Genomic DNA, 21,736 nt, shown 5'->3' on the forward strand with positions numbered 1-21,736 from the left:
CTTTCTAAAGGAAATTGCAACTGTCTTCAAAGACATCTAATAGGGAATCATACAAAGGGAATATATGTCAGAAGGAATAATGCACAAAGACCTCCTTTTAGAAAAAAATGTTATTTTCTTCTCAAAAGTAAACAAATTTTGTGGTTCTCAAATATGTGATCACTAGAAGGGCAATTTGCTCTTGTGTGAAACTGCTTTCAGCTAAATAAGTTATGAGGGATGGAGAAGAAGGGAACCAGATTCTCTAAGAACTTAGGTACCAATTTTCCTTTGGTTTGCTGACAGGTGGTGATCCATGCATCATCAAGATTAACACTCAGTTATGACCTTAAGACTTATCTCACCAATACCCTCAATTCAACTGTGTTCAAGCTCTTCATCACCACTGGCAGAAATGGTGTCAATCTTAAAGGTCAGCAATCTCTTTATAGTTCTGGGTCATTATTCCCACCTTTCCCATTCTCCCTCATTTGCCCCTTTGAATTAGCAATACAAGTTTTCTTTCATTTCAAAATTGATTCTACTTCTACAAAGAAATCACTGAGGGACTTCCACGGTGGTCCAGTGGTAAAGAATCTGCCTTCCAATGCAGGGGACGCGGGTTCGATCCCTGGCTGGGGAACAACTAAGCCCGTGAGCCACAACTACTGAGCCCTTGTGCCTCAACAAGAGAGCCTGCATGCTGCAAACTACAGAGCCCACGCGCTCTGGAGCCTGCATGCTCTGAGGCCCGCGCGCCACAGCTAGAGAAAAACCCGCACGCCGTAACTAGGGAGACGCCTGTGTGCTGTAAGGAAGAGCCCGCGAACTGCAAGGAAAGCTCCCACATGCCGCAACCAAGACCCGACACAGCCAAATGACTAAAAAAAAAAAAAAAAAATCATTGAGTGCTATGAGACCTCAGAAATTATGACTGGATTAAGGTTTTGAAATAGGCTCAACCTAGTCACTGTTGTCTTTTTAGTTATAACCCTGAGATCAGGAGGTAGCCTAGACCAAGGATTTCTAAACATGGCTGATTTTTAAGGTTATCCAAAGAAATTTTTAAAAAATAGATTCTTAGGCTCCATCCAGATTTAATAAATTTGGGATAGAGCCTAGGATACAATTTTTTTTTTTTTTGGTTGCATTGGGTCCTTGTTGCTGCGCACGGGCTTTCTCTAGTGGTGGTGAGCGGGGGCTACTCTTCGTTGCAGTGCACGGGCTTCTCGTTGCAGTGGCTTCTCTTGTTGCAGAGCACAGGCTCTAGGCGCACGGGCTTCAGTAGCTGCAGCATGCGGGCCCTGGAGCACACAGGCTTCAGTAGTTGTGGCGCAAAGGCTTAGCTGCTCCATGGCATGTGGGATCTTCCCGGACCAGGGCTCGAACCCGTGTCCCCTGCACTGGCAGGTGGATTCTTAACCACTGCACCACCAAGGAAGTCCAAGATACAATTCTTTTAAAGCTTCCCAAGACTTGAGAATTGTTGGACTAGATGATATCTGAAATGTTATTCGCTCAGCAAATTTGCCTTGTGCTTTTCTTTTTTCATTCTGTATTGGGCCATGACTTACTGTCAAAAAAAAGGGGGAGGAAAGATAACTAAAATACAAGAAGCTTCTAATAGATTCCAAATGTTATGTTAGGAATTTTTATATCTTTTATCTCATTTAACAATCTCATCATGTAGTGATTATCATCATTTTAAAGATGAGAATACTGGGAATTGCCTGGCAGTCCAGTGGTTAGGATTCTACGCTCTCACCATCAAGGGCCTGGGTTCAATCCCTGGTCGGGGAAAAAAAAAAAGACGAGAACACTAAGTCTAAGAGCAAGTAATTTGTACAAGGTAACAACCAGTTAGTGGCAGGAGTGGTGGATATGCTCCACTCCAAAGTCCATGTACATCCTTTCATTCCTCTTTTTTTAAAGAACAAATTCCAGGGCTTCCCTGGTGGCGCAGTGGTTGAGAGTCCGCCTGCCGATGCAGGGGACACGGGTTCGTGCCCCGGTCCGGGAAGATCCCACATGCCGCGGAGCGGCTGGGCCCGTGAGCCATGGCCGCTGAGCCTGCACGTCCGGAGCCTGTGCTCCGCAACGGGAGAGGCCACAACAGTGAGAGGCCCACGTACCGCAAAAAAGGAAAAAAAAAATAAAAAAAAAAGCAAACCCACAATAACATTAAAAAAAAAAAAAAAAAGAACAAATTCCAGATTTGGGGGCAGGGGGAAGGTAAGGGTGGGGAGAGGGTAGGGGGCGAGAAAACACAAACCAACCAGAGAAGTCCAGAATATAACAGAATATAACTGTTTATAAAACAAGATAATTTAAACTCTAATTGCCCTGTTTATCCTTCAATTTTAAGCACTTAATATATTTTCTTTTCACAGTAGGTATTTAATCTTAAAAATACAATCTAACTATGTATATATAAATAAGAAAACTTTAAAATTCTCCAGGTTCTTTTACCAAGTATTAAATGTTTCTTCATAACATATTCACTCATTGTTGTCTACCTTATTAAATTTTACAAGGAGACTGTAATTCTCCCCCACCCCCACCCCGGCAGAATCTTTCTAAAACCCCAACTATTATGAAACCTCATGTAACAGTTCTTTTGATATTGCTGATAGTCTCCAAAAGATGAGAATGGTCCCTAGACTGCTGGCAACTGAGAAAGAGCTGTAGCAAACTAAGACCGTTAAGAAACTGTGCAGGGGAAAATCCTGTTAACAAGACATAGTTCCTATTTAATTTAAAATGCATCCATTGCAGCTGACCCAACCTTGGTGCCAGTCTGTTTCTTGCTGGCTACGTGGCTCCTGTTTAAGGCACCACTTGTAATGAACTTCTAGAGATCTTTGACTCGAATCATGCTGCAAAACAGTATGTTTTGGAAAACAAACCTTCCTAGACTTAAAAGCTACCTCCCAAGTGTAGCACTTTATTTCCAACAACTGTCCAATTTCTGTGTAATCTTATTCCCACTGATGAATTCCAAAAACCTTTGAAAGAGGAAAGCAGCTATGATATTGATAATAGAAGCCCCATTATAGTCACAAACTAGCAGAAGCAAGGGTCTTACAATCCTCTTTCACCTTGATTGTGGTAGGACCCAACAGAGCTGGCAAGTAGACAGCTGTAGCAAGTCAAGGAGAACTGACCCTTTGTTTTGTTTTTTTAGTACCAAACTGCCTCTATATAATAGCCTCCCCTTTTACAAATTCCCCTTAGTGAGAGCTATTTATCTCTTTTCTGCTCATTAGGATCCTGCACCCCAAGTCAGGCCTTGGCCATTACAACAACACTTCTTCCAGAGACCCTCATGCTGTGCCACGTACAGTTCAGTAATACTTTACTAGACATTCCAGCAAGTAAAGTCTTTCATGTCCATTCAGATTTCAGCATGGAGAAAGGTGGGTTCCACCAGTTGAATCTGGTTTCCCCCTTGTTTTCACATTTGTGCAAATGTCACTTTCTTATTGGATTGCATTTCTACTTTCCAGTTTCATCTGCTATATAACTGTGGAATCTTTCTCAGTCAGCATTTTTATTCAACAAACTTTTAACACATGTCTATAATATACTATGCTTTTCTATTATAACTTAATACTTTCTCCTTTGTTAGCCTGTTATCTTTGTGAGGGCTTGGATTATGTCTCATTCATCTTTTATCCCCAACTAGTAGCACAGTGTTTGAATGTTGCTGAACTGAAGGATATTCCAAGCAGAACAGCATTAACAAGTGGAAAGCAGAAACAGGCATGACACTGGGAGGACTTTAAATAAATCAGTCGACTGATCTAAAATGAGACAATTCATGTCAAATGTAAATAGGTAATGCTGTATCATGGAAGAGTTTCTACTCCAAGGTCAGGCAGTTTGAATGGTATGAGTAATGAGAAACCACTGATGGAAGGTTCATTCAGCAAACCGTTGAGCACCAAACAGAATGCCTGGTACGAGGACAGGCCCTGGAGGTACAGCGGAGTAAGACAAGGCTTTTAACTCTTACTAGAATTGCACAGGGCGATTAGTTATAGAATAAAGATATACATGGGATGCTAGGACGCCAGAAAGAAAGGAGTATCTACATCAAACCTGGCAGTCAGTGTGAGGTTTTACAGAGGAAATAACCTTTAGAAGGATGACTAGGACTGAGGTAGATGTGAAGAGAACAGGACATTCCAGGCAACATACAGCCCTGGAAAAGTTTTCAAAAATAAGTTTAAAGTATACAATGGCAGGGCTAAGGGCTTCCCTGGTGGCGCAGTGGTTGAGAGTCTGCCTGCCGATGCAGGGGACACGGGTTTGTGCCCCGGTCCGGGAAGATCCCACATGCCGCGGAGCAACTAAGCCCGTGAGCCATGGCCGCTGAGCCTGCGCGTCCGGAGCCTGTGCTCTGCAACGGGAGAGGCCACAACAGTCAGAGGCCCGCGTACTGCAAAACAAAAAAAAAAAGTATACAGTGGCAGTACCCAGAATGGATAAGAAAGAATAAGAGGCAAGGAGACTAGTAAATGCAATTTACATTGCAATAATCCAAGCATGAATTGATGAGTGTCTAGACCAGACTAACAGAGAAATACTAACAGAGGGGCCAGATGTGAGACATTTCAAAGGACGAGTTAGCAAGATCTGGATATAGGAATGAAGGAATAGATGTCAAAAGACAACTGAGGTTGAGCATGGGTAACTAGAAAAACAATACTATTGACAGAAATAAGGCCATCAAGAGGTGGTTTGATAGAGAAGTGATTAAACCATGTTCAAAGCTTGCCTTTCTTCCACAAAACCCTTTACTGATCCAACTCTGACTACCTCATCCTATATCACCTTAATTTCCATTTACACTGTATTATTTAATACTCCCTGACATGTCAATTTACCAATAATGGTATCCTTAAGTTCAACTGTGGGTTCCCTGGGACTGTTTCATCTTTGGTAAACTCCTCCATAGTGGCCAACAGTATGCTAATAGTGAATACTCAAAACTTGAGTTCACATTCTGAATTTGCATGTAAATATTTTTCCTTCCTATCCTAATCCAGTTGGCTAAATAGAGCCTCTGAACCTTTCTGCTCAGTTTTTCCTCTTTTCTTCAGGGGTTTATGTCTGCCTAATCAAGGTTCGACCCCAGTCAGAGGAGCTACTCCAGGCCCTCAGCACGGCTGACACCTCAATCTATGGTTGGGCCTCGCTTGTCAGTGAGCATAGCAAGAATGGAATGCAAAGAATCCTCATTCCTTTTATCCCAGCCTTTTACATCAATCAATCAGAATTGGTTCTTAGCCACAAAAAAGACATCGGGGAGCTAAGAGTACTGGGAGTGGACAGAGTTCTTGAGAAACTAGAGGTATGTTAAGGACTGAAGCAAAACAGGTCAGGGTTTTGAAAAAGATTTTTCATTCTCAGTCCAGGGTAAAGGAACAGTTACTGAATGACTTGATAAAATTCACCACAGGAAATTCTTAAACAAAATGAAGAAAATCTGTCCCCTTCACAATGCCAGGGGGGCCCCCAGAGTCCAAACTCTAGGTCAAGAGCCTTGTCAGTCTGGAAGATAACACAAATACTTTTTTGTGTATATATATGTGTATATATATATATATATATATATATATACATATATATATATATAAAAAAACACCAATGCTGGCTTGAAACAATTTTAGAATGCTAGCTTAAAACTTTTTTTGAAGGCTATATTATTCTCACAGATCATCTTCCCTTATCCTTCAACACATCTAAGTGAGAAAAAGTGACTTGTCAGACAGCTAGCTAGAACTAGAAATCCAGATGTCTTACTGTATATGTTGATTTTTGGCATGTATTGACACAAAACTGACTTTTCTTTCAAGCATGTTCCATCTCCTTTTCTCCAAGGTCTTCCCCAGCTCCCCAGTTCTAGCAGTCTCTGGCCAAAGGCACTCTTCCCTCACACGTGGTCTGGCTATCTACCCCATAAAAGTAGTCAACTTCACTTCCCTCCAGCAGATGGCATCACCTGTTTTCATCAATATTTCCTGTGTGCTCACCAGTCAAATTGAGGCTGTGCGAGTGAGAGCTATGAAAGGCAAGTGTGGTACAGGTGAGCATTGGGGGTGCCTATTTTTAATCTAGAGGCAAAAAGAATGCATTATGATTTAGTCAATGGGAAACATTCAGCCACTTGACCAACATTATTCAAACTAGCTGGGACATGGATCTTTATTCTCCAAGCCTACTCTATAAAATATAACCTTCAGGTAGCTTTCTTATCACTGGCTAGATGTTATACTTAAACACATGTTACGTCAGTTTGTCAGCTTCGTAAGTATACTACTTACCGTGTTTTAAACCTCTTGATAAATGTTTCACTTACTTCAAAAGTATTTAGCAAACCTTTGTGCATCAATGGGCAAATGGTGGTAACCCTAGAACCAAGACTTAGCTTCCCCAAATCCTGATTCTACCATTACCCAGTTTAGAAATGATGTCAAGTTTGGGTGGGATGGGAACCGTTACGGAAAGAGGTATTAGGAAAGCCAGAGAACCATCCTCCTTATATGTGTCACTCCCACTTGCCCATGCCTCAAGGGAAACAGTATTTCTCTTAATTACTGGGAGTGAATTAGGCTGAACCTTAGTACATCTAATGGGAGAAAGGTTTTTGCTTCTATAAGCACCCAATCTGTACGGGTCAATAAATATTCTAAGCATATTTATATGCATTTTAATTCTCATGATTCTAAAGAGTTTTCTAAAACTTCATAAAGATGTTTTTCCCTTTAAAGAGTTGAGAAAATTGGTGTTCAGGGTCCCACCAACTAGAAAGTGTTCAACTCCAATCTGTCCTTTCTGTGAAAGCATTTTTTTTTTTTTTTTTTTTTTTTTGTGGTACGCGGGCCTCTCACTGCTGTGGCCTTTCCCGTTGCGGAGCACAGTCTCTGCACGCGCAGGCTCAGCAGCCATGGCTCACAGGCCCAGCCGCTCCGCGGCATGTGGGATCTTCCCGGACCGGGGCACGAACCCGTGTCCCCTGCATCGGCAGGCGGACTCTCAACCACTGCGTCACCAGGAAAGCCCTGAGAGCAGTTTTTAAATCTAGAGTTCATGGATCTCCACAAAGGTCCACAGATAGAACTCAAGGTGTCCATGCCTTGAATGGGGAAAAAAAATTGCATCTTTATTTTCAATTAACCTCTAACTGAAAGTTAGCATTTCCATTGATTATGAGTATAAGCAACAAATCACAGCGGTATTATATGTGACTTTGTCACCAAGGGAAACCATAGATGTTCTCATGTTCCAACTGTCACATCTCAGAACATTTCATTTCAAAATTACATCAAAATTACAGTAGTTATCAGACCTAAAGCTACAAGTTTTTTATTAATAGAGCACACATACTACTGTATCACAAATTAGGCCTTTGAACATTTTGCTAACTGTATATTACAAATTAGGTTTTTTCCCTATTTTCATCAACTCTTGATATTAATTGGTTTCCTTTATTCCTACATTTTATCTTTTGCATTTAAAAACATTCTGAGTTGGGATCCATTGACTTTATCAGACTGCTGAAGTTGCCCATGGCAAAAAAAAAGTTAAGAACCCCTGCACTTCTTAGAGATAAGAAGGACAAGCAGTGTAACAGTACGATCAGAGTGGGTGGGAGTCTTTAGATACAAACATCCAACCTTCAGCTCATTCATACAAGTGTGTGCCTACTGTTATGTGCCAAGCACGGTCCCTACTTGCAGAAATCAGATTTAAGACAGGGCCCAGGGACTTCCCTGGTGGTACAGTGGCTAAGACTCCACACTTCCAATGCAGGGGGCCTCGGTTCGAACCCTGGTCAGGGAACTAGATGCCACATGCTGCAACTAAGAGTTCACATGCCACAACTAAAAAGATCCCGCGAGCCGCAACTAAGACCCGGCACAGCCAAATACATAACAAATATTTTAAAAAGACAGGGCCCAACTAAGACAGGAATTAGTTCAATGCAGCCAGAACAAAGGGGTGCTATAAATTAACGTGCCTAAGTTTTACTGGGACTCCCAACAGTGGGACCTGATCAAGGATTAATATAGTCTTGTTTCTACTAGTAAGCAACCTCAAATTAGTCTTCAGAGTGAAGCAGTTTGTAAACAGTGGGAAGTTGTTACAACAGTTGTGAAACAGAGTCTGGTGAGAGGTAAGACCAGTTAAGAGCCCAGAGTTAGAGGACCTATGTAAGGGATGCAGAATAGGAACTAGGTCCAAGGCCCTGGTGACAGTTTACCTGGGAAGGCCAGTTAAATTCAGGCAGTTTTGTGGGGCAGGGAAGAGTTCATTTCTAGACACTGAAAAGTTTGAAATAACCAAAGGCAAGCGCCAAGCATGCTTCAAACACAGAAGTCTGACGTTTTATTGAGGACAAGTTTATAAACATATCAGAATGTACCTGAATAAAAATGGACAAGTAGCCCCTGCATTTAAGAGGTTATTGGTGATCCAACGAAATATTTCATTCAGGTTAGAGGGATTAAAAGGAGAACTTGAATCACCTTTTGATTGTGATAGACTATCACAAACTTGGTGAAGGAAAGCAGTCACATGGAGTTAAAGTGCACAGGAAAGGTAACAGGCATTTTAAAGTGGCAAAGAATTTAAATATTCTTTTGTAAGCTGAAAAGAAATGAGACTCAAGAATTGTAATTCACTGTTAGAGAGGTAAAAAACCAAAAAAAGGTAAGAGGAGCTAAGTTCAGTTCACCCCTTTTTCTCTGGTAAGAAGCAAAAGAATTTCCTAGAGGGCTGGGTTTTGACTGTTTCAGCTAGATACTCTTAGGACCACACAAGTTTTTAAATGCAACATCTGTCCTGGATAACTATAATCTTCTTTTATTCTGCCAATGTGTAGATCAATGTGAAGATTCACGTGTCCTCCAGAAGCTCATGGGTTCTTACCAGATTTTCTTTACCCTCTTTGCGGTGTTGGCACCAACAGCTTTCCTCTTTCTAGGTAAGAAGTCCTTATATTCAGCACCGTGGCCTTTTGACTTGGAAACTGCCTTCATTTTATTTCACAAACTAAATGAGGATGAAAATTAGCTGTTTATCACATCTAATTTGGGACATGCAACTGAAACTGCTTTAGCCTCCCTAACCCTAGTCACTAGTGGACCAAAGATCCCGCCCAACTTACTAGGAAGCAATGAACTGCATGTGGCCAATAAATACCACTCAGAAGTGGAAATTACTGCTAAACCTTAGATTATAGCTAGTTTTGCTCAAACACATAGCTAGAGATGATTCAAGCAACACAACACGTACTATCATCTACACGTGCATTCCCCATCTCTCAACCAGAAGTTAGAATACCTCTAAAATTCATTGAATAAAAATTTCCTGTAAGTATAATTATTTAATTTGAAGCCTTTTTTTATAGCAATACTTGTCCCCTTAAGGCCTTCCTCCAGTGAAAACAGTTCTCTTTGGCGACATCTCCCTTATTCTTTTTCCAGCATACAATGCCTTCCTAAACAAGATACAGACAGTTCCAGTTGTTTATATACCAACTCTAGGTGCACCACAACCAGGTAAAGAATCACCATCTTTATCACTGAAAAGCTCAGGTATCATCCTCATTCACTTTTTATTCACCCTTCATCTATCTCCCTTCCTCCTTTACTTCTAGGTTCTTACACATCCACACGTTCTCCCCCTCCCTTCACGAGTCCAAAACCCCCACCAGCGCAGCGTCGGCTACAACATTGGCTCTGGAGTACAAGGCACTAACCTCTGCTTGGACAAGTCCCCTTAACTGCAGGGGGCTGGAAATTTCTAGCCCTAGACCAGGAGCCTAGCACCAACCTCTACACTCATAAGCCTCCAAACAAGCCTTCTGAGAACTGTAAATAAAGGATCCTAAGCTGTTTTGTGTTAAAGTGGTGTGCTGGATCGCGTTTTAAAGCTCAACTGTCAGTTCTTAATTCTAAGAAAACATAAAAGTGAAAGCAAATACCCCATTTATATACCATTCCAGTTTTTAACCAAGCTCTGCAGATTTATTCAATGAGCCTACGGATAGGAACGTCCCAAATGGACTTTTTAAGTATTTGCCACTTACTTGCCCCAAATGACTCTACAGTCCACTCTTCTGATTGGCCCTGAATACGTGAGGTAGGAACTTCCTAGCAGTAAAACAAGACAATAAACAGGACGTATCCAAAATGTGTTTATTCGGATGGTTTCCCATTCATCTTGATTCCAGGGGCTTTTAGTGCTGCTTCCGTCTGAAAGAGCACCCTGCAAGAATAAGTTCCGAAGGTTAACTGACAGCAGCCTACTTACCCTGTCCCACCCCCACAAAACAAAATGATGCCTGATACCCACAGGAAACCTACATCTGTAGTTTTCTCAACTCTTTTAGCTCCTCCCTACTCACTTAAAGACAACATCAGCTTCAGTTCATATGAAGCCCCTTTTATCACCCATCCACCCCAGCCTTAGACAGGAGCACTGAAATCAGTGCTTTCTAATTATGCTTTTGGAGAGAAAGAAAAAAAAAAAAACGACTATCAAACCCAACCCTCTTTGCAAGACAGCCTGATAATTTACATTATACATGACCTCTCTCAAGATTCAAACCCCAGAATCACAACATTAATTAAACCATTTACCTTCTGTAAGCCTTGCTTTTCCTCCTGTAGGCTGGCAGAGGACGGTAGAGCAGCCAACACACAAAACTACTGTTTGTGCATGGCTAAAGACGGTGGTGATTTTATAGCATCCTGTGAAAAAACAGCGAGTTACCCCATTTTCCCCAAACCTTTATTCATTTAAACATATGCTGTCACGTATTAACTATAAAACAAACATGTTAGGTAAATTCTTGAAATTTACTTTCCTATTCTAAATCGATTACTTGGCTCTAGGTATACATTAAAGCCAACTTAAAAGCAACCTGGACTATCTGCCCCCACCTATGATTTTTTTGTTAATGCGTTACCACCATCATCCAAAAAAACTATCCGAGAGTTAACATATAGACAATCCTCTATTTGGTGAGGGAAGAGGCTCAGTAACTGGTCAACGTATCCACTCCCTTGTCTCCAGGTGCAAGTATATAAATGACCACAGCAGAAGCCCAACGTAACATTCCAGTGTTTCTCAACACAAAGAAATGTTACGGTCTGCACATAAAGTTTTGAAGGGAGATCACTATGGATCACTGTTCCTGAAATGCAAAATTTTACCCATCTCAAACAGTCAAATTTTAAGAAATCAGAACCGTTTCAAGGATACCTTTTTCCTTGGGGTCCAGTGCTTTCCCCACTACTGCAAGTTATCTCCTCACCTGGGCATTTCACATCCATGAAATAGGAATTGGGGCTCTGCACCAGGCGCTTCTTCTTGTGTTTCCTCTTCTCCTCTTCTGGAGAGGGATGAAGGAGATCCTTTGCGAGCTAAGAGAGGCAGAAATGCAGAGATTTAGAAACCATCGGCGCACACGGGATGATCGAAAACAGCCCCCACTGCCACACACCGGGGAGAGCTCGCCCCTCGCCGCCCCTGCTGTCTGCGCAGCTGGGCCGCCATCTTATCGCCTTTCCGCTCCTGTCTATGCAGGAGGCCCCACGGGCCTCTGCAAAGTGCGGAGAGCAAGTGAGAGCCCTCTGCGATCCGAAGTCAGCGTGAGGGGAGAGTGCGGACAGAAGAGCGAGATCTCCACGGAAACCTGCACCAAGGAACTCACAGGCATGTTCTCACGGGGAGGTCGTCACCGTCGGAAAAGAGCGAAAGCGGAAATTCTGCTCCTTAAATCCGCCGTCCCGCAGGAAGTGACGCCTGGGCCTTCTGCCGCCATGTTGGGAAGGTCCTCTCACGGTGTGTGGGCGGCGGGGCGAGGAGGGGACTGCCATCTTTGGAAGGTCTCTAAATGACAGAACATAGATGAGTCGCCATGTTGAGAGAGAGAGCGTGTTCTCTTAAGGTCAGCGTTTGATCTCTATTGAGGGATAAATGGACAATTTTTAAATTTCGCGCTGCACTTTAACAATGGGAACTGCTTAGGAAAACAGCGAGACTGAGCCATGTCTGGGACTTATTAAATTTCTTTACTATTTTTAAATTGGTTTAGTTTGCCCATTTTTAACAATTCAGAAATGTAAACATAAAAAAAGGAAGTCCTCATATTTTCCGCACCTCCAGCCTATTCCTAGGGCTAACCATTGTTAAATTTTATTCTCTCCTTTCCATCTTTCCCTCTAATACTAATTACATCACTCACTTATGTAGTACTTATTTGTGCATTGTTCTGACTGCTTTTCACATGTTAATTAATCGTCACAACAACTCCATCAGGTTGATACTATTATTATCCACATTTTACAGATGAGGAAAGTGATGTCCAGAGACATTAAACAAATTGTCCAAAGTATGCTACTAAACTGCCTTCCAAAAAGGTTGTGCCAGTTTACATTCCCACATCCTTTCCCCCACACTTTCACCAGCACCGCCTTTCCAAGATTTCTAATCTTGGCAGCATCGACACTCTTGACAGGGAATGAGAAGAAAAAAATGAAGAACAAATCATGGTCTTCTACAGTAATGATCAAAGGGTTAGAATGTCCATTTGTCATAAAGGAGGGGCGAAGATGACCCAAATGGCATCTGGGGACCTGTTTAATTCCAAAGGAAAGGAATAGGGCAAGGGATGTGAGTTCTAGTCAAGACTGTACTGGTAAACGTTTAACACCTGACTATATGGGAGGAGAGCCCTGATTTGTTGTCTTTGCTAATTTCAATGGCGTAAATACTCCCACCGTGGCCAATTTCAGACTATCAATGTGATATCATTAAACACGGATTTGGAAAGAGATAAGCACAATCTGTTCTCATGAGCCACTAAGGATTGGTTCCAGCACACTACTGACGGGTGAGAAAAACCTCTGAGGAAGTGACATTTAAGCTGAAATCTGAAAGACAAGGAATCAACCAAGCAGCAGTTTGGGGGAATAGAATTCTAGGCTGAGGGAAGAGCTTGTGAATATAAAACCAGAGACCGAATGAACCTGCCAAAATTGAGGGGGGGGGGAAGACATTGTTGCAGAAGCTCAGAGAGCTAGGGGGAGAGTACTATGGAGATGAGGCTCCAGTGAAAGCACGTATACAGCAGCATAAGTACAATTTAGAGAGGTGAAAAAGAAAATATATTGCTGGGTATGAAGAGTCCAGATCCAGACAAAATAAAATGAAATGAAAAAGAATTGATGGATTTTTATCAGAACAATCCATGAACATTGAAGAGTAATTTAAAGGGCTGGAGAGAGATGGTTTGGCCAGCGAGAAATAGAGGACACTCAAGGTTTGTAATACAGCTTGAAGACATAATGGCTGGTGAGATAAAGGACAAAAGGGGATTGAATAGTTGTGTTTGAGAAAGGACGAACATTGGCACACAAGGTAACGGAGGATAAGTAAAGTGACAAGAGATGCCTTCTCACAACCAGTACGCTATCCTTATACAGGAACTATTCTACTGATCTGCTATTAGAAAAGCAGATATTTTGAGTAATTTTTTCCAAAGGCAAAGATAAATTTGTTTCTTTATAGCTGTGTTCTCCATATTTCAGCTTCCTGGTTGCCAAGGCTACACATTCACAGTCTGTTCAGTGGGGTGTCAGGAGTACTGTCTCAGGGCTGTGTTAAAAGATCCAGATCTCATGAAAAGAACGAGACCAGACATTTGTAGTCCCAATCTCTGTCTTCCTGAGCTGGCATGTCAGAGAATTCACACACAGGGTCCCAGAAGAAAGACTGTTCAAAATGAAGCTCCAGAATGTATCTAGGTGAAGTCTGCGTGTGTGTGTGTGTGTGTGTGTGTGTGTCTATGTGCTGATTTCTATAGTGTAATTACTTTTAATTTTCACTCTGTTCCACCAGGGGGCAGACTGACTCAACGAATAGCCACCAACTCCAGGCATCCCGCTTTTTTCAAAAGGAATTGGGATTCTAAAACTAAGGGCTTGGGACACTAACACCAGAATTCTAGAACTGCCCCAGAAGGATTCTGTTTTCCCTGAGTCGCCCCTCCAAAAATCAGTCCCCAATTTTTGGCAACTCCCAGTGCTGTCCTGGCCTTCACCCTTATTCCCCCAAACTTCCCTTTCCCTTAATTCCTCTAAAATTCCTCTTCCCCTGGTCATTTTGATTAAACTTCTACTTCACATCATCCCAGCGTCTCTGGCTTCAGACTGGAAGAGTGAAGTCAAAAGAGGGGGGACGGGGGCTTCCCTGGTGGCGCAGTGGTTAAGAATCCATCTGCCAGTGAAGGGGACACGGGTTCGAACCCTGGTCCAGGAGATCCCACATGCCGCAGAGCAACTAAGCCCGTGTGCCACAACTCCTGAGCCCGCGTGCCACAACTACGGAAGCCCACGCGCCTAGAGCCTGTAACAAGAGAAGCCACCGCAATGAGAAGCCCGCGCACTGCAACGAAGAGTAGCCCCCGCTCGCTGCAACCAGAGAAAGCCCGCGCGCAGCAACAAAGACCCAACACAGTCAAAAATAAAATAAGTAAATAAATAAATAATTTTTTTTTTTTTTAAAAGGGGGACGATAGTAAGCAAAAAGCTATGGGAAATGGCTAGGGAGACAGGCCAGTGTTGGCTGGGAAGGGAAAGCCCAGAGAGCCGAAGTCTGGGCTGGCCTCCTTGGCCAGCAGAAAGGGGTGGGCGGGCAGGGGGTGGGGCCCAGAGGAGTGCCGCCTCTCCTTTTTCCCGGAGCCTGGGCGGAGAGGGAGGAAAACTTCCTGGCCTGGGCTCCGGGGCTGCTCTGTTTGCCAACCCTCCAATCCCGCCTACCCGTGCACAGCGCTTCCCCACACCTCTCCCGGCACCCCCAGTGTCCGCCATGGCCAAAGCCTACGACCACCTCTTCAAGTTGCTGCTGATCGGGGACTCAGGGGTGGGCAAGACTTGTCTGATCATTCGCTTTGCAGAGGACAACTTCAACAACACTTACATCTCCACCATCGGTGAGCCCACTGGCCATACCCTAGATCCCCGACTCCCCCATGCCCTCATCCTCAGGCTCTTGGATTACTTGTGGCCCACTTTTAAGTCCCCTTAGAGTCAGGCTTCTGAACTCCAGTCCCTGAACCCCGTCTCAGACCCATCTCCCTTACATGTCTCCGGATAGTACCCAAACCTCTAACCTCTATGAGACCTCCAGGTTACTCCTCAGTTGTGCCAGCCCCTTATTTTCTTGGTACCACCTGTTTCCCTTGTCTCCCCAAAACCACATGAACCCTTCTTTATTTCCCTCTCAGCTCCTCTTCCCCCACCCCCATCCACCTAGAACTCTTGATCCACTCTCCACATTTCCTGTATCCCCTCTCCCTGAACATCTGTCTCCCAATTCTGCCAGCCTCTTTCTGTCCCACTGAGTTTGCATACTCTCCCATTACATTCCCACCTTACCATCTACTTTGCAGTCTCCCTGCCCCTCAACTTAATAGGGGTTGGGGAAGATGGAACAGAGTGGCTGGGTATGCTGGAGAGTGGCCCAAGGACTGTGATCAGGAATATGCAGTCAGCCTGGTGAGGAAGCCAGAGTGAGGGGACTTTTGGGGTCTCTGAGTCAGCCTGGTGACTCAGCCTCCTCAGGCTTGGGGGAGGTGCACAAGTTTCCACTAAGAACGTTGTCTCCCCTCCTCCCCCTCATCATTTTTTTAAAAAATTTATTTATTTTATTTATTTATTTTCGGCTGTGTTGGGTCTTTGTTGCTGCGCACGGCCTTTCTCTAGTTGCGGCGAGCAGGGCTACTCTTCCTTGAGGTGCACAGGCTTCTCACTGCGGTGGCTTCTCCTGTTGCAGAGCATGGGCTCTAGGTGCGCGGACTTCAGTAGCTGTGGCACTCGGGCTCAGTAGTTGTGGCACGTGGGCTCTAGAGCACAGGCTCAGTAGTTGCGGTGCATGGGCTTTGTTGCTCTGCGGCATGTGGGATCTTCCCGGGCCAGGGCTCAAACCCATGTCCCCTGCATTGGCAGGTGGATTCTTAATCACTGTGCCACCAGGGAAGCCCCCCTCTCATCATTCTTAATCTCCTCTGGCCTGGGAAATAAGACAAGGAGAGTATCAAGACATTCTGGTTAGAAAGAGGAGAGAAAAATGCTCCTCTCTCCTAATTCAGTCTTGGGGGAATCTTGTTTAGCCTCAAATTTTCTTGTTTCCAAGCCTGGCCTACTAGTTAATTCACATAGACTGTCATCAGTTACCTTTTTCCTTGCTCTTTACCCTGTAGGGCCAGGAGGGTAGGTGGGAGAACTGGGAGTAGAGGGTTCTAAGAAAACAGAAAGAAAAAGGAATCTGAAAGTAATATTTTGGGGGAGACAGATTGAATTGAGAGAGTTGTCAGCTGGCATGGCTAAGCGGACCCAATACAAATGCCTTAGAGGCCTTAAGCCTCCTTGCAGAATTTTCATCACCTTCTCCCCTACAAAGCCTGTAAAATCTAAGTAAAAACAATATGCTTGCTATACAAATACAGCTTTGAGAAAATCCCCCTAGTTTTACACTTCCTACAAGATTACTTCCCAAGTGCCTGCCCTGCAGAATTTCTGGCACTGCCACTGCTCCTTTCCTGTCCCTCTCACCACACACTTTTACATGCATGTATATGCATGTCTCAATTTCAGTGTACACTCTCCACCTCTAGGAATTGATTTCAAGATCCGCACTGTGGATATAGAGGGGAAAAAGATCAAACTGCAAGTCTGGTGAGTGAATCCCTCAGGACTCCTAAGCCAGACTACCTCATTTACCTCCTATAGGTGTTTCTCTTCTTTTTAACTTCATTTCTCTCCCTTTCCCAATGCTCCTTCCAGTACATTTTCTAATCCATTTCTGTCACCTCATTCAGATGTCCTTTCATCTCTCTTCCTGCTTACTCAACTATTTTCAGCTTTTTTGTAATTCTCTTGCCTCTCCTGGACCTGGAGCATCCTCTGAACTTGGCAACTGTCTAGCTAGATCAATTGTCTGTTGAACTATAATGTGGAAACAGGCTCTAAACAGTTAAATAGCAAATAGCAGAATTAAGACTTGACTCTCAGTCTAGTGGAGAGGCCATAAAGCCAAGTGTAGAGGTTTGACCTGACTGCCCTGAGGAAGCTGGAGACCCTAAGGGTGTCAAGTGGTAAAAGGCTTAATGGAGGCATTATGATACAACAGATAAGAGGAGAATGTGGTTCAATCCTGGTTCTGGTACAGAATGACCTTCATCAGTTATTTGGCCTCTCTAAATCTGTTTCCTCATTTGTAAAATAGAGACAATAAAACATGTCTCACAAGGATAGAGTGAAGATTACATAAAATGACACAAATAAAATGATATATACACAGTGCTTGGCATAGAGTAAACAATGAATAAAACAGAAAGACCTGTTTCTTAGGCCTTTACCATCACTCAGTATCAGCTCAACTGTCTTTTATCCCTTTCTTCCTTTACTGTTTCCTGATTCTGTTCCTTTCAGTTGCAAAAGCTAAATTCTTAGGGGGTGGGGGTGGGAGTCTCTCTTTGGAGACCTCTTCCCTGTATCCCACCCCATGAAATATTCCACCTCTTCAGGGACACAGCTGGCCAAGAGCGATTCAAGACGATAACTACTGCCTATTACCGTGGAGCCATGGTATGAAGTGTGGTTCTGGACAAGGGATGAGGCATGAGGCACTAGAATGTATGAATATAGAGGGACAGGAGTTGGGGCAGAGAAAAATGGGGAGGGGCACAGTATGGGTTGCAGAAGGCCCCATGTGGCCTAGTGATTAGACTTGTGGATAGAATTTGCAGGGTCACTTAGAGGGCGGTGGGAAGCCTAAACAGGGGAATATGGTACAAGGCTCCATTGTGAACTCTGCCATTCCCCAGGGCATTATCCTAGTATATGACATCACAGATGAGAAATCCTTCGAGAATATTCAGAACTGGATGAAGAGCATCAAAGAGGTGAGGACCCTCCCAGAGAGACAGGGGAATTGGGTAGAACCTGGAGGATGAAGGAGACTGTGAAAATGAGCAGGACCCAACTTTTACTCTTACCTCTTGTCCCAGAATGCCTCGGCTGGGGTAGAGCGCCTCTTACTGGGGAACAAGTGTGATATGGAGGCCAAGAGGAAGGTCCAGAAGGAGCAGGCCGATAAGGTAAGAGCAGGCTGGGCAATGTTCTAGAACTGGGCCAGGAGGGCCAATATGAGGCCAGATTGCAGGGACTCGGCTGCTGCCCTTCATCCAACTCTCTTTTTACCGCTTCACTCTGTGCAGTTGGCTCGGGAGCATGGAATCCGATTTTTCGAGACAAGTGCTAAATCCAGCATGAATGTAGATGAGGTGAGACACACCGCATCCTTCATCCCTCAAAGAGACGAGGTATTGGAAGATAGACTTAGCCTCCCCTCCAACCTGTTCTGATCAATCTCTACTTTCCCCATTAGGCTTTCAGTTCCCTGGCCCGGGACATCTTACTCAAGTCAGGAAGCCGGAGATCAGTGAGTTGGTTCTGCTGGGCTAAGTACAACTGTGCATGTGAGTGTGAGTGTGTGTGTGTGTGTGTGTGTGTGTGCGTGTTGTGCACGCGCGCGTTGGGAGTAAAAACTGACGAGGAGAGCAGTGCTAAGACTGCCCACAAGGGTGACCCCAGACCCCAGCTAGCCATTCTCACCCTGACCCCTGTACCCTTCTCCCTCTAGGGAAACAGCAACAAGCCCCCCAGCACTGACCTGAAAACTTGTGACAAGAAGAACACCAACAAGTGCTCCCTGGGCTGAGGACTCCCCTTCTGCCTATCCGCCCTAAGCCTGGAGGCTGAACCTGAGGGAGGCAGGGCTAAGGGGCCGGGCAGGGGAGAAGTAGCACGTGGGGCTTGGAGGGATAGAGATGGGTAGATGGTGGAAGAATGGGGAGAATATGGAGAAGAAAAAAAGGAAGGAGGGAGTAGGAAAGAGGAAAAGAAGGAGGTAGACTAGAGAGGGAAGGAGAGGCAAGAAGAAGGGAAAGAATTGAGAAAGTGAAAGAAGGTGAAAAGGAGGTAGGAAGAGAGGGAGGAGGAAAGGAAGGATCGATGGCCCTAAGCCTCAGACCTTCTCTGGGTTTCCAGGGCAAATATAAATGTAAATAAATAATTGATTTATTCTGTTACTGGAGCAGGCTTTAGGGTCCTATGAGAGGCTGGCTCAGCACCACCGTCTGAAGGTTTGGTCCTATCCTGTCACTCTGCATGGTCTTTCTCAGTATTAAAGGCCACCATTTGCACAAATGTCCCTGGTTTGGGTAACTTTCATCATTGTCGGAATTGCTCTCTACTCATAAACCTAATTCTTGTCTCTCTGAGGTTGTTGGTCTGCTTGAATCTGGCTGAGTTCCTGGGATGCCTAATCCTACAGCTCTCCCTTCCCCAGCTGTTTAATTGATGAGGGAAATAAGGAGCAGAGTTTCTTTGAAACTGAAGGTCTGGACATCCTCTTTCCAGCATGGGATTTAGAGGATCCTTGTGTGCAGAGTCTTGTCCAGGAGATTCTAAAAGAGCAGGACTCTTTCTTGGGCCTCCCCAGAGGAGTGACAGCCCTAGCCTCAGGGAAATAGCAGAACCAGTATTTTTTATCCAGTGATTTCTGCTAGCATCTTTGATTCTGCCAGGAATCCCTTTAAGTAACTAGTAAGCATTATTATCTGCTTTTATAGGTGAGGAAAATGAGACACAGAAGAGGTTCATTTAGTCATAAATATTTATTGAGCATCTACTATGTGCCAAGCACAATGGTCAAGTTAATATAACCTCTGGGTTGTACTTACTAGAAAAGGGACTAGTAAAATTTAACAAAAACTGCCCATAACTACTGAATAACAAAGAAGCAAAACTATTGGCATGCAAAAGAACCACGAAAAAGAAACTTAGACTTGGGACTTCCCTGGTGGTACAGTGGTTAAGACTCCCACTCCCATTGGGACCACTCCCAATGCAGGGGGCACAGGTTTGATCCCTGGTCAGGGAACTAACATCCTGCATGCTGCATGGTGTGGCCAAAAAAAACCCCAAAACCTTAGACTTGAGTTCCCTTAAGTATACGTAGACCCCTTTCACTCTTACAGGTTTTTTTTTTTTTTTTTTGCGGTACGCGGGCCTCTCACTGTTCTGGCCTCTCCCGCTGCGGAGCACAGGCTCCGGACGCGCAGGCTCAGTGGCCATGGCTCACGGGCCCAGCCGCTCGGCGGCATGTGGGATCTTCCCAGACCGGGGCACGAACCCGCATCCCCCACATCGGCAGGCAGACTCCCAACCACTGCGCCACCAGGGAAGCCCCTACACAGTATTTTTAAACAGCAAAATTATCTCACAGACTTGATCTTTTATCAGGATAATGAAAATGTCAGATTTGGTTTAGACAAAGTACCATTAGAAGTTTTATTCATGGATATGATGTTCAAGGCATTTAAGAAATCCCCAAGCCTGCAGTGTGGAAGTGGATGGCACAACCCTGGAGCTATCAGCAAAGCCTTTTTGTGTGCTGCTGTTTCTGTTGGTAAAAGACAACACTCAGAAAAAAGTCTGACAGTGCCAGGAAAAGGACTCAGAAAATAATTTGATAAATGTGGAAAATAATTTGATAAATGTATTATGTATCCAAGCTTTGATGGGGTGATGATCCTTACCTGTGGCTTATGTGTGAGCTCTGTAGTCAACTGCTCAGCTAGTTTAATTTGCTCAAGAGATGAGGAAAGACTTGCATTTTGTGAATCCCAGGAAGAAGACTGACCAACATCTTTGTCATACTCCAGAGCAGATATTTTAAAATCCAGTTGCAGCACGGAGACCCTATTCAGTTGCTTGGTACGGCTACTGGAAGTGAGATCTTACAAAATCTTCCGGCTTGTCATGAGGCACAGTGGGATTGGGTAAGGAGTAACAGAATACAGTATTTCAGCCAAAACTTTTATTATGGCTAAAAAATACTGGGAAAAAAACCCATATCCTACTTTCTATAACATACAACTATTGAAATATACAGACAAATAATAACTTAAAGGAACAAATAGTTACAAGCAAACTTAAAGCTTAGCCCTCACCAGGTGGTGGCTGTTTTTTCAGCTCCCGCCCAGTGATCTTTCCAGTCTGTTAGTTCTTGCTCTTGAGCAGCCAGATTTTAGTCTGCTGGGAAGAGAGAATTTATGAGATGTAGCACCAGATATACTGTTGATCTCCAAAAGTGCGCTAGCTCTTAGGGCTGTGGGGGTAGGGGAGTAGCTGTGATCTTTAGGCTAGAAAGACTTCCTGAGGGAGAAGAGTGTGGAGCAGAGTTAAGAAGAAAGCATGGGAAAAAATTAAAAAAAAAAAAAAGAAGAAAGCATGGGGATAAGTACTTTGATCTTAAGAAGTGGGATACAGATTATTAATAGTGCCTAGATTTATATGAAGTTTATTTCAAATACCTCCTATCTATCTACTGAGCAACTACGAAAACTAAACTCATAGTCCAGTTGTCTGAGAGGCTGCAGACATACATGTATGTAAAACTAGGAGGAAATTTCTGGCAGAATTAGGATAGTGACTAATACATTACCAGACAGTAAAGCATGAACCCAGAATGTGGGTCAAGTCGCTGCAGTTCTGGATATATGTCAAGGTTTGGCTCCATGGGGAGGGAAAGCAGGCACAAATGTGTGGCCTGGGGGTTGAAAGTCTAGGCTTAGGTCGCAGCTCTCCTACTAGCTGTGTGCCCTTGGACA

General features: G+C 44.0%; 3 protein-coding genes across 3 annotated transcripts in view; 2 read left to right on the plus strand and 1 right to left on the minus strand.

The window, feature by feature from the left end:
* The window catches only part of NUP210L (nucleoporin 210 like), a gene marked incomplete at its 3' end in the record, with an annotated part of 76,109 nt that extends 66,362 nt beyond the window's left edge, over positions 1-9,747 (plus strand). Inside the window, exons 32-38 of the mRNA XM_082674959.1 lie at positions 286-412; positions 3,246-3,395; positions 5,085-5,335; positions 5,866-6,070; positions 8,870-8,971; positions 9,474-9,548; positions 9,647-9,747. Coding sequence (XP_082531085.1) covers positions 286-412; positions 3,246-3,395; positions 5,085-5,335; positions 5,866-6,070; positions 8,870-8,971; positions 9,474-9,548; positions 9,647-9,747 — 1,011 coding nt within the window. The remainder of the gene's footprint in view (positions 1-285; positions 413-3,245; positions 3,396-5,084; positions 5,336-5,865; positions 6,071-8,869; positions 8,972-9,473; positions 9,549-9,646) is intronic.
* A 426-nt stretch (positions 9,748-10,173) lies between these two features.
* RPS27 (ribosomal protein S27) lies at positions 10,174-11,812 on the minus strand. Its single transcript, XM_082674971.1, has 4 exons — positions 11,708-11,812; positions 11,309-11,417; positions 10,632-10,742; positions 10,174-10,257 (listed from the first exon to the last, which is right to left on the minus strand). The coding sequence occupies exons 1-4, from the start codon at positions 11,711-11,713 to the stop codon at positions 10,229-10,231; spliced, it is 255 nt and encodes an 84-aa protein (XP_082531097.1). The 5' UTR covers positions 11,714-11,812; the 3' UTR covers positions 10,174-10,228.
* Positions 11,813-14,745: 2,933 nt separating this feature from the next.
* Positions 14,746-19,268, plus strand: RAB13 (RAB13, member RAS oncogene family). The gene is made up of 8 exons (XM_082669643.1): positions 14,746-14,989; positions 16,673-16,733; positions 17,585-17,645; positions 17,885-17,962; positions 18,068-18,157; positions 18,278-18,343; positions 18,448-18,501; positions 18,703-19,268. The coding sequence occupies exons 1-8, from the start codon at positions 14,866-14,868 to the stop codon at positions 18,778-18,780; spliced, it is 612 nt and encodes a 203-aa protein (XP_082525769.1). The 5' UTR covers positions 14,746-14,865; the 3' UTR covers positions 18,781-19,268.
* The last annotated feature ends 2,468 nt before the right edge of the window (positions 19,269-21,736 follow it).

This window comes from Grampus griseus (genome assembly GCF_964374135.1).
Source record: "Grampus griseus genome assembly, chromosome: 1".
Taxonomy (NCBI): Eukaryota; Metazoa; Chordata; class Mammalia; order Artiodactyla; family Delphinidae; genus Grampus; species Grampus griseus.

What these genes read in the sequence shown, in the direction of transcription:
- RPS27 (XM_082674971.1), bottom strand. An exon ending in CATGGATGTGAAATGCCCAG is followed by an intron (nt 10,743 to 11,308) that starts GTGAGGAGATAA and finishes GTTTTTTCACAG; the next exon opens with GATGCTATAAAATCACCACC. An exon ending in AAAAGCAAGGCTTACAGAAG is followed by an intron (nt 10,258 to 10,631) that starts GTAAATGGTTTA and finishes TTATTCTTGCAG; the next exon opens with GGTGCTCTTTCAGACGGAAG.
- RAB13 (XM_082669643.1), top strand. Translation starts at nt 14,866, where the DNA reads ATGGCCAAAGCCTACGACCACCTCTTCAAGTTGCTGCTGATCGGGGAC. An exon ending in CCAGCATGAATGTAGATGAG is followed by an intron (nt 18,344 to 18,447) that starts GTGAGACACACC and finishes TTTCCCCATTAG; the next exon opens with GCTTTCAGTTCCCTGGCCCG. An exon ending in AGTCAGGAAGCCGGAGATCA is followed by an intron (nt 18,502 to 18,702) that starts GTGAGTTGGTTC and finishes TTCTCCCTCTAG; the next exon opens with GGAAACAGCAACAAGCCCCC.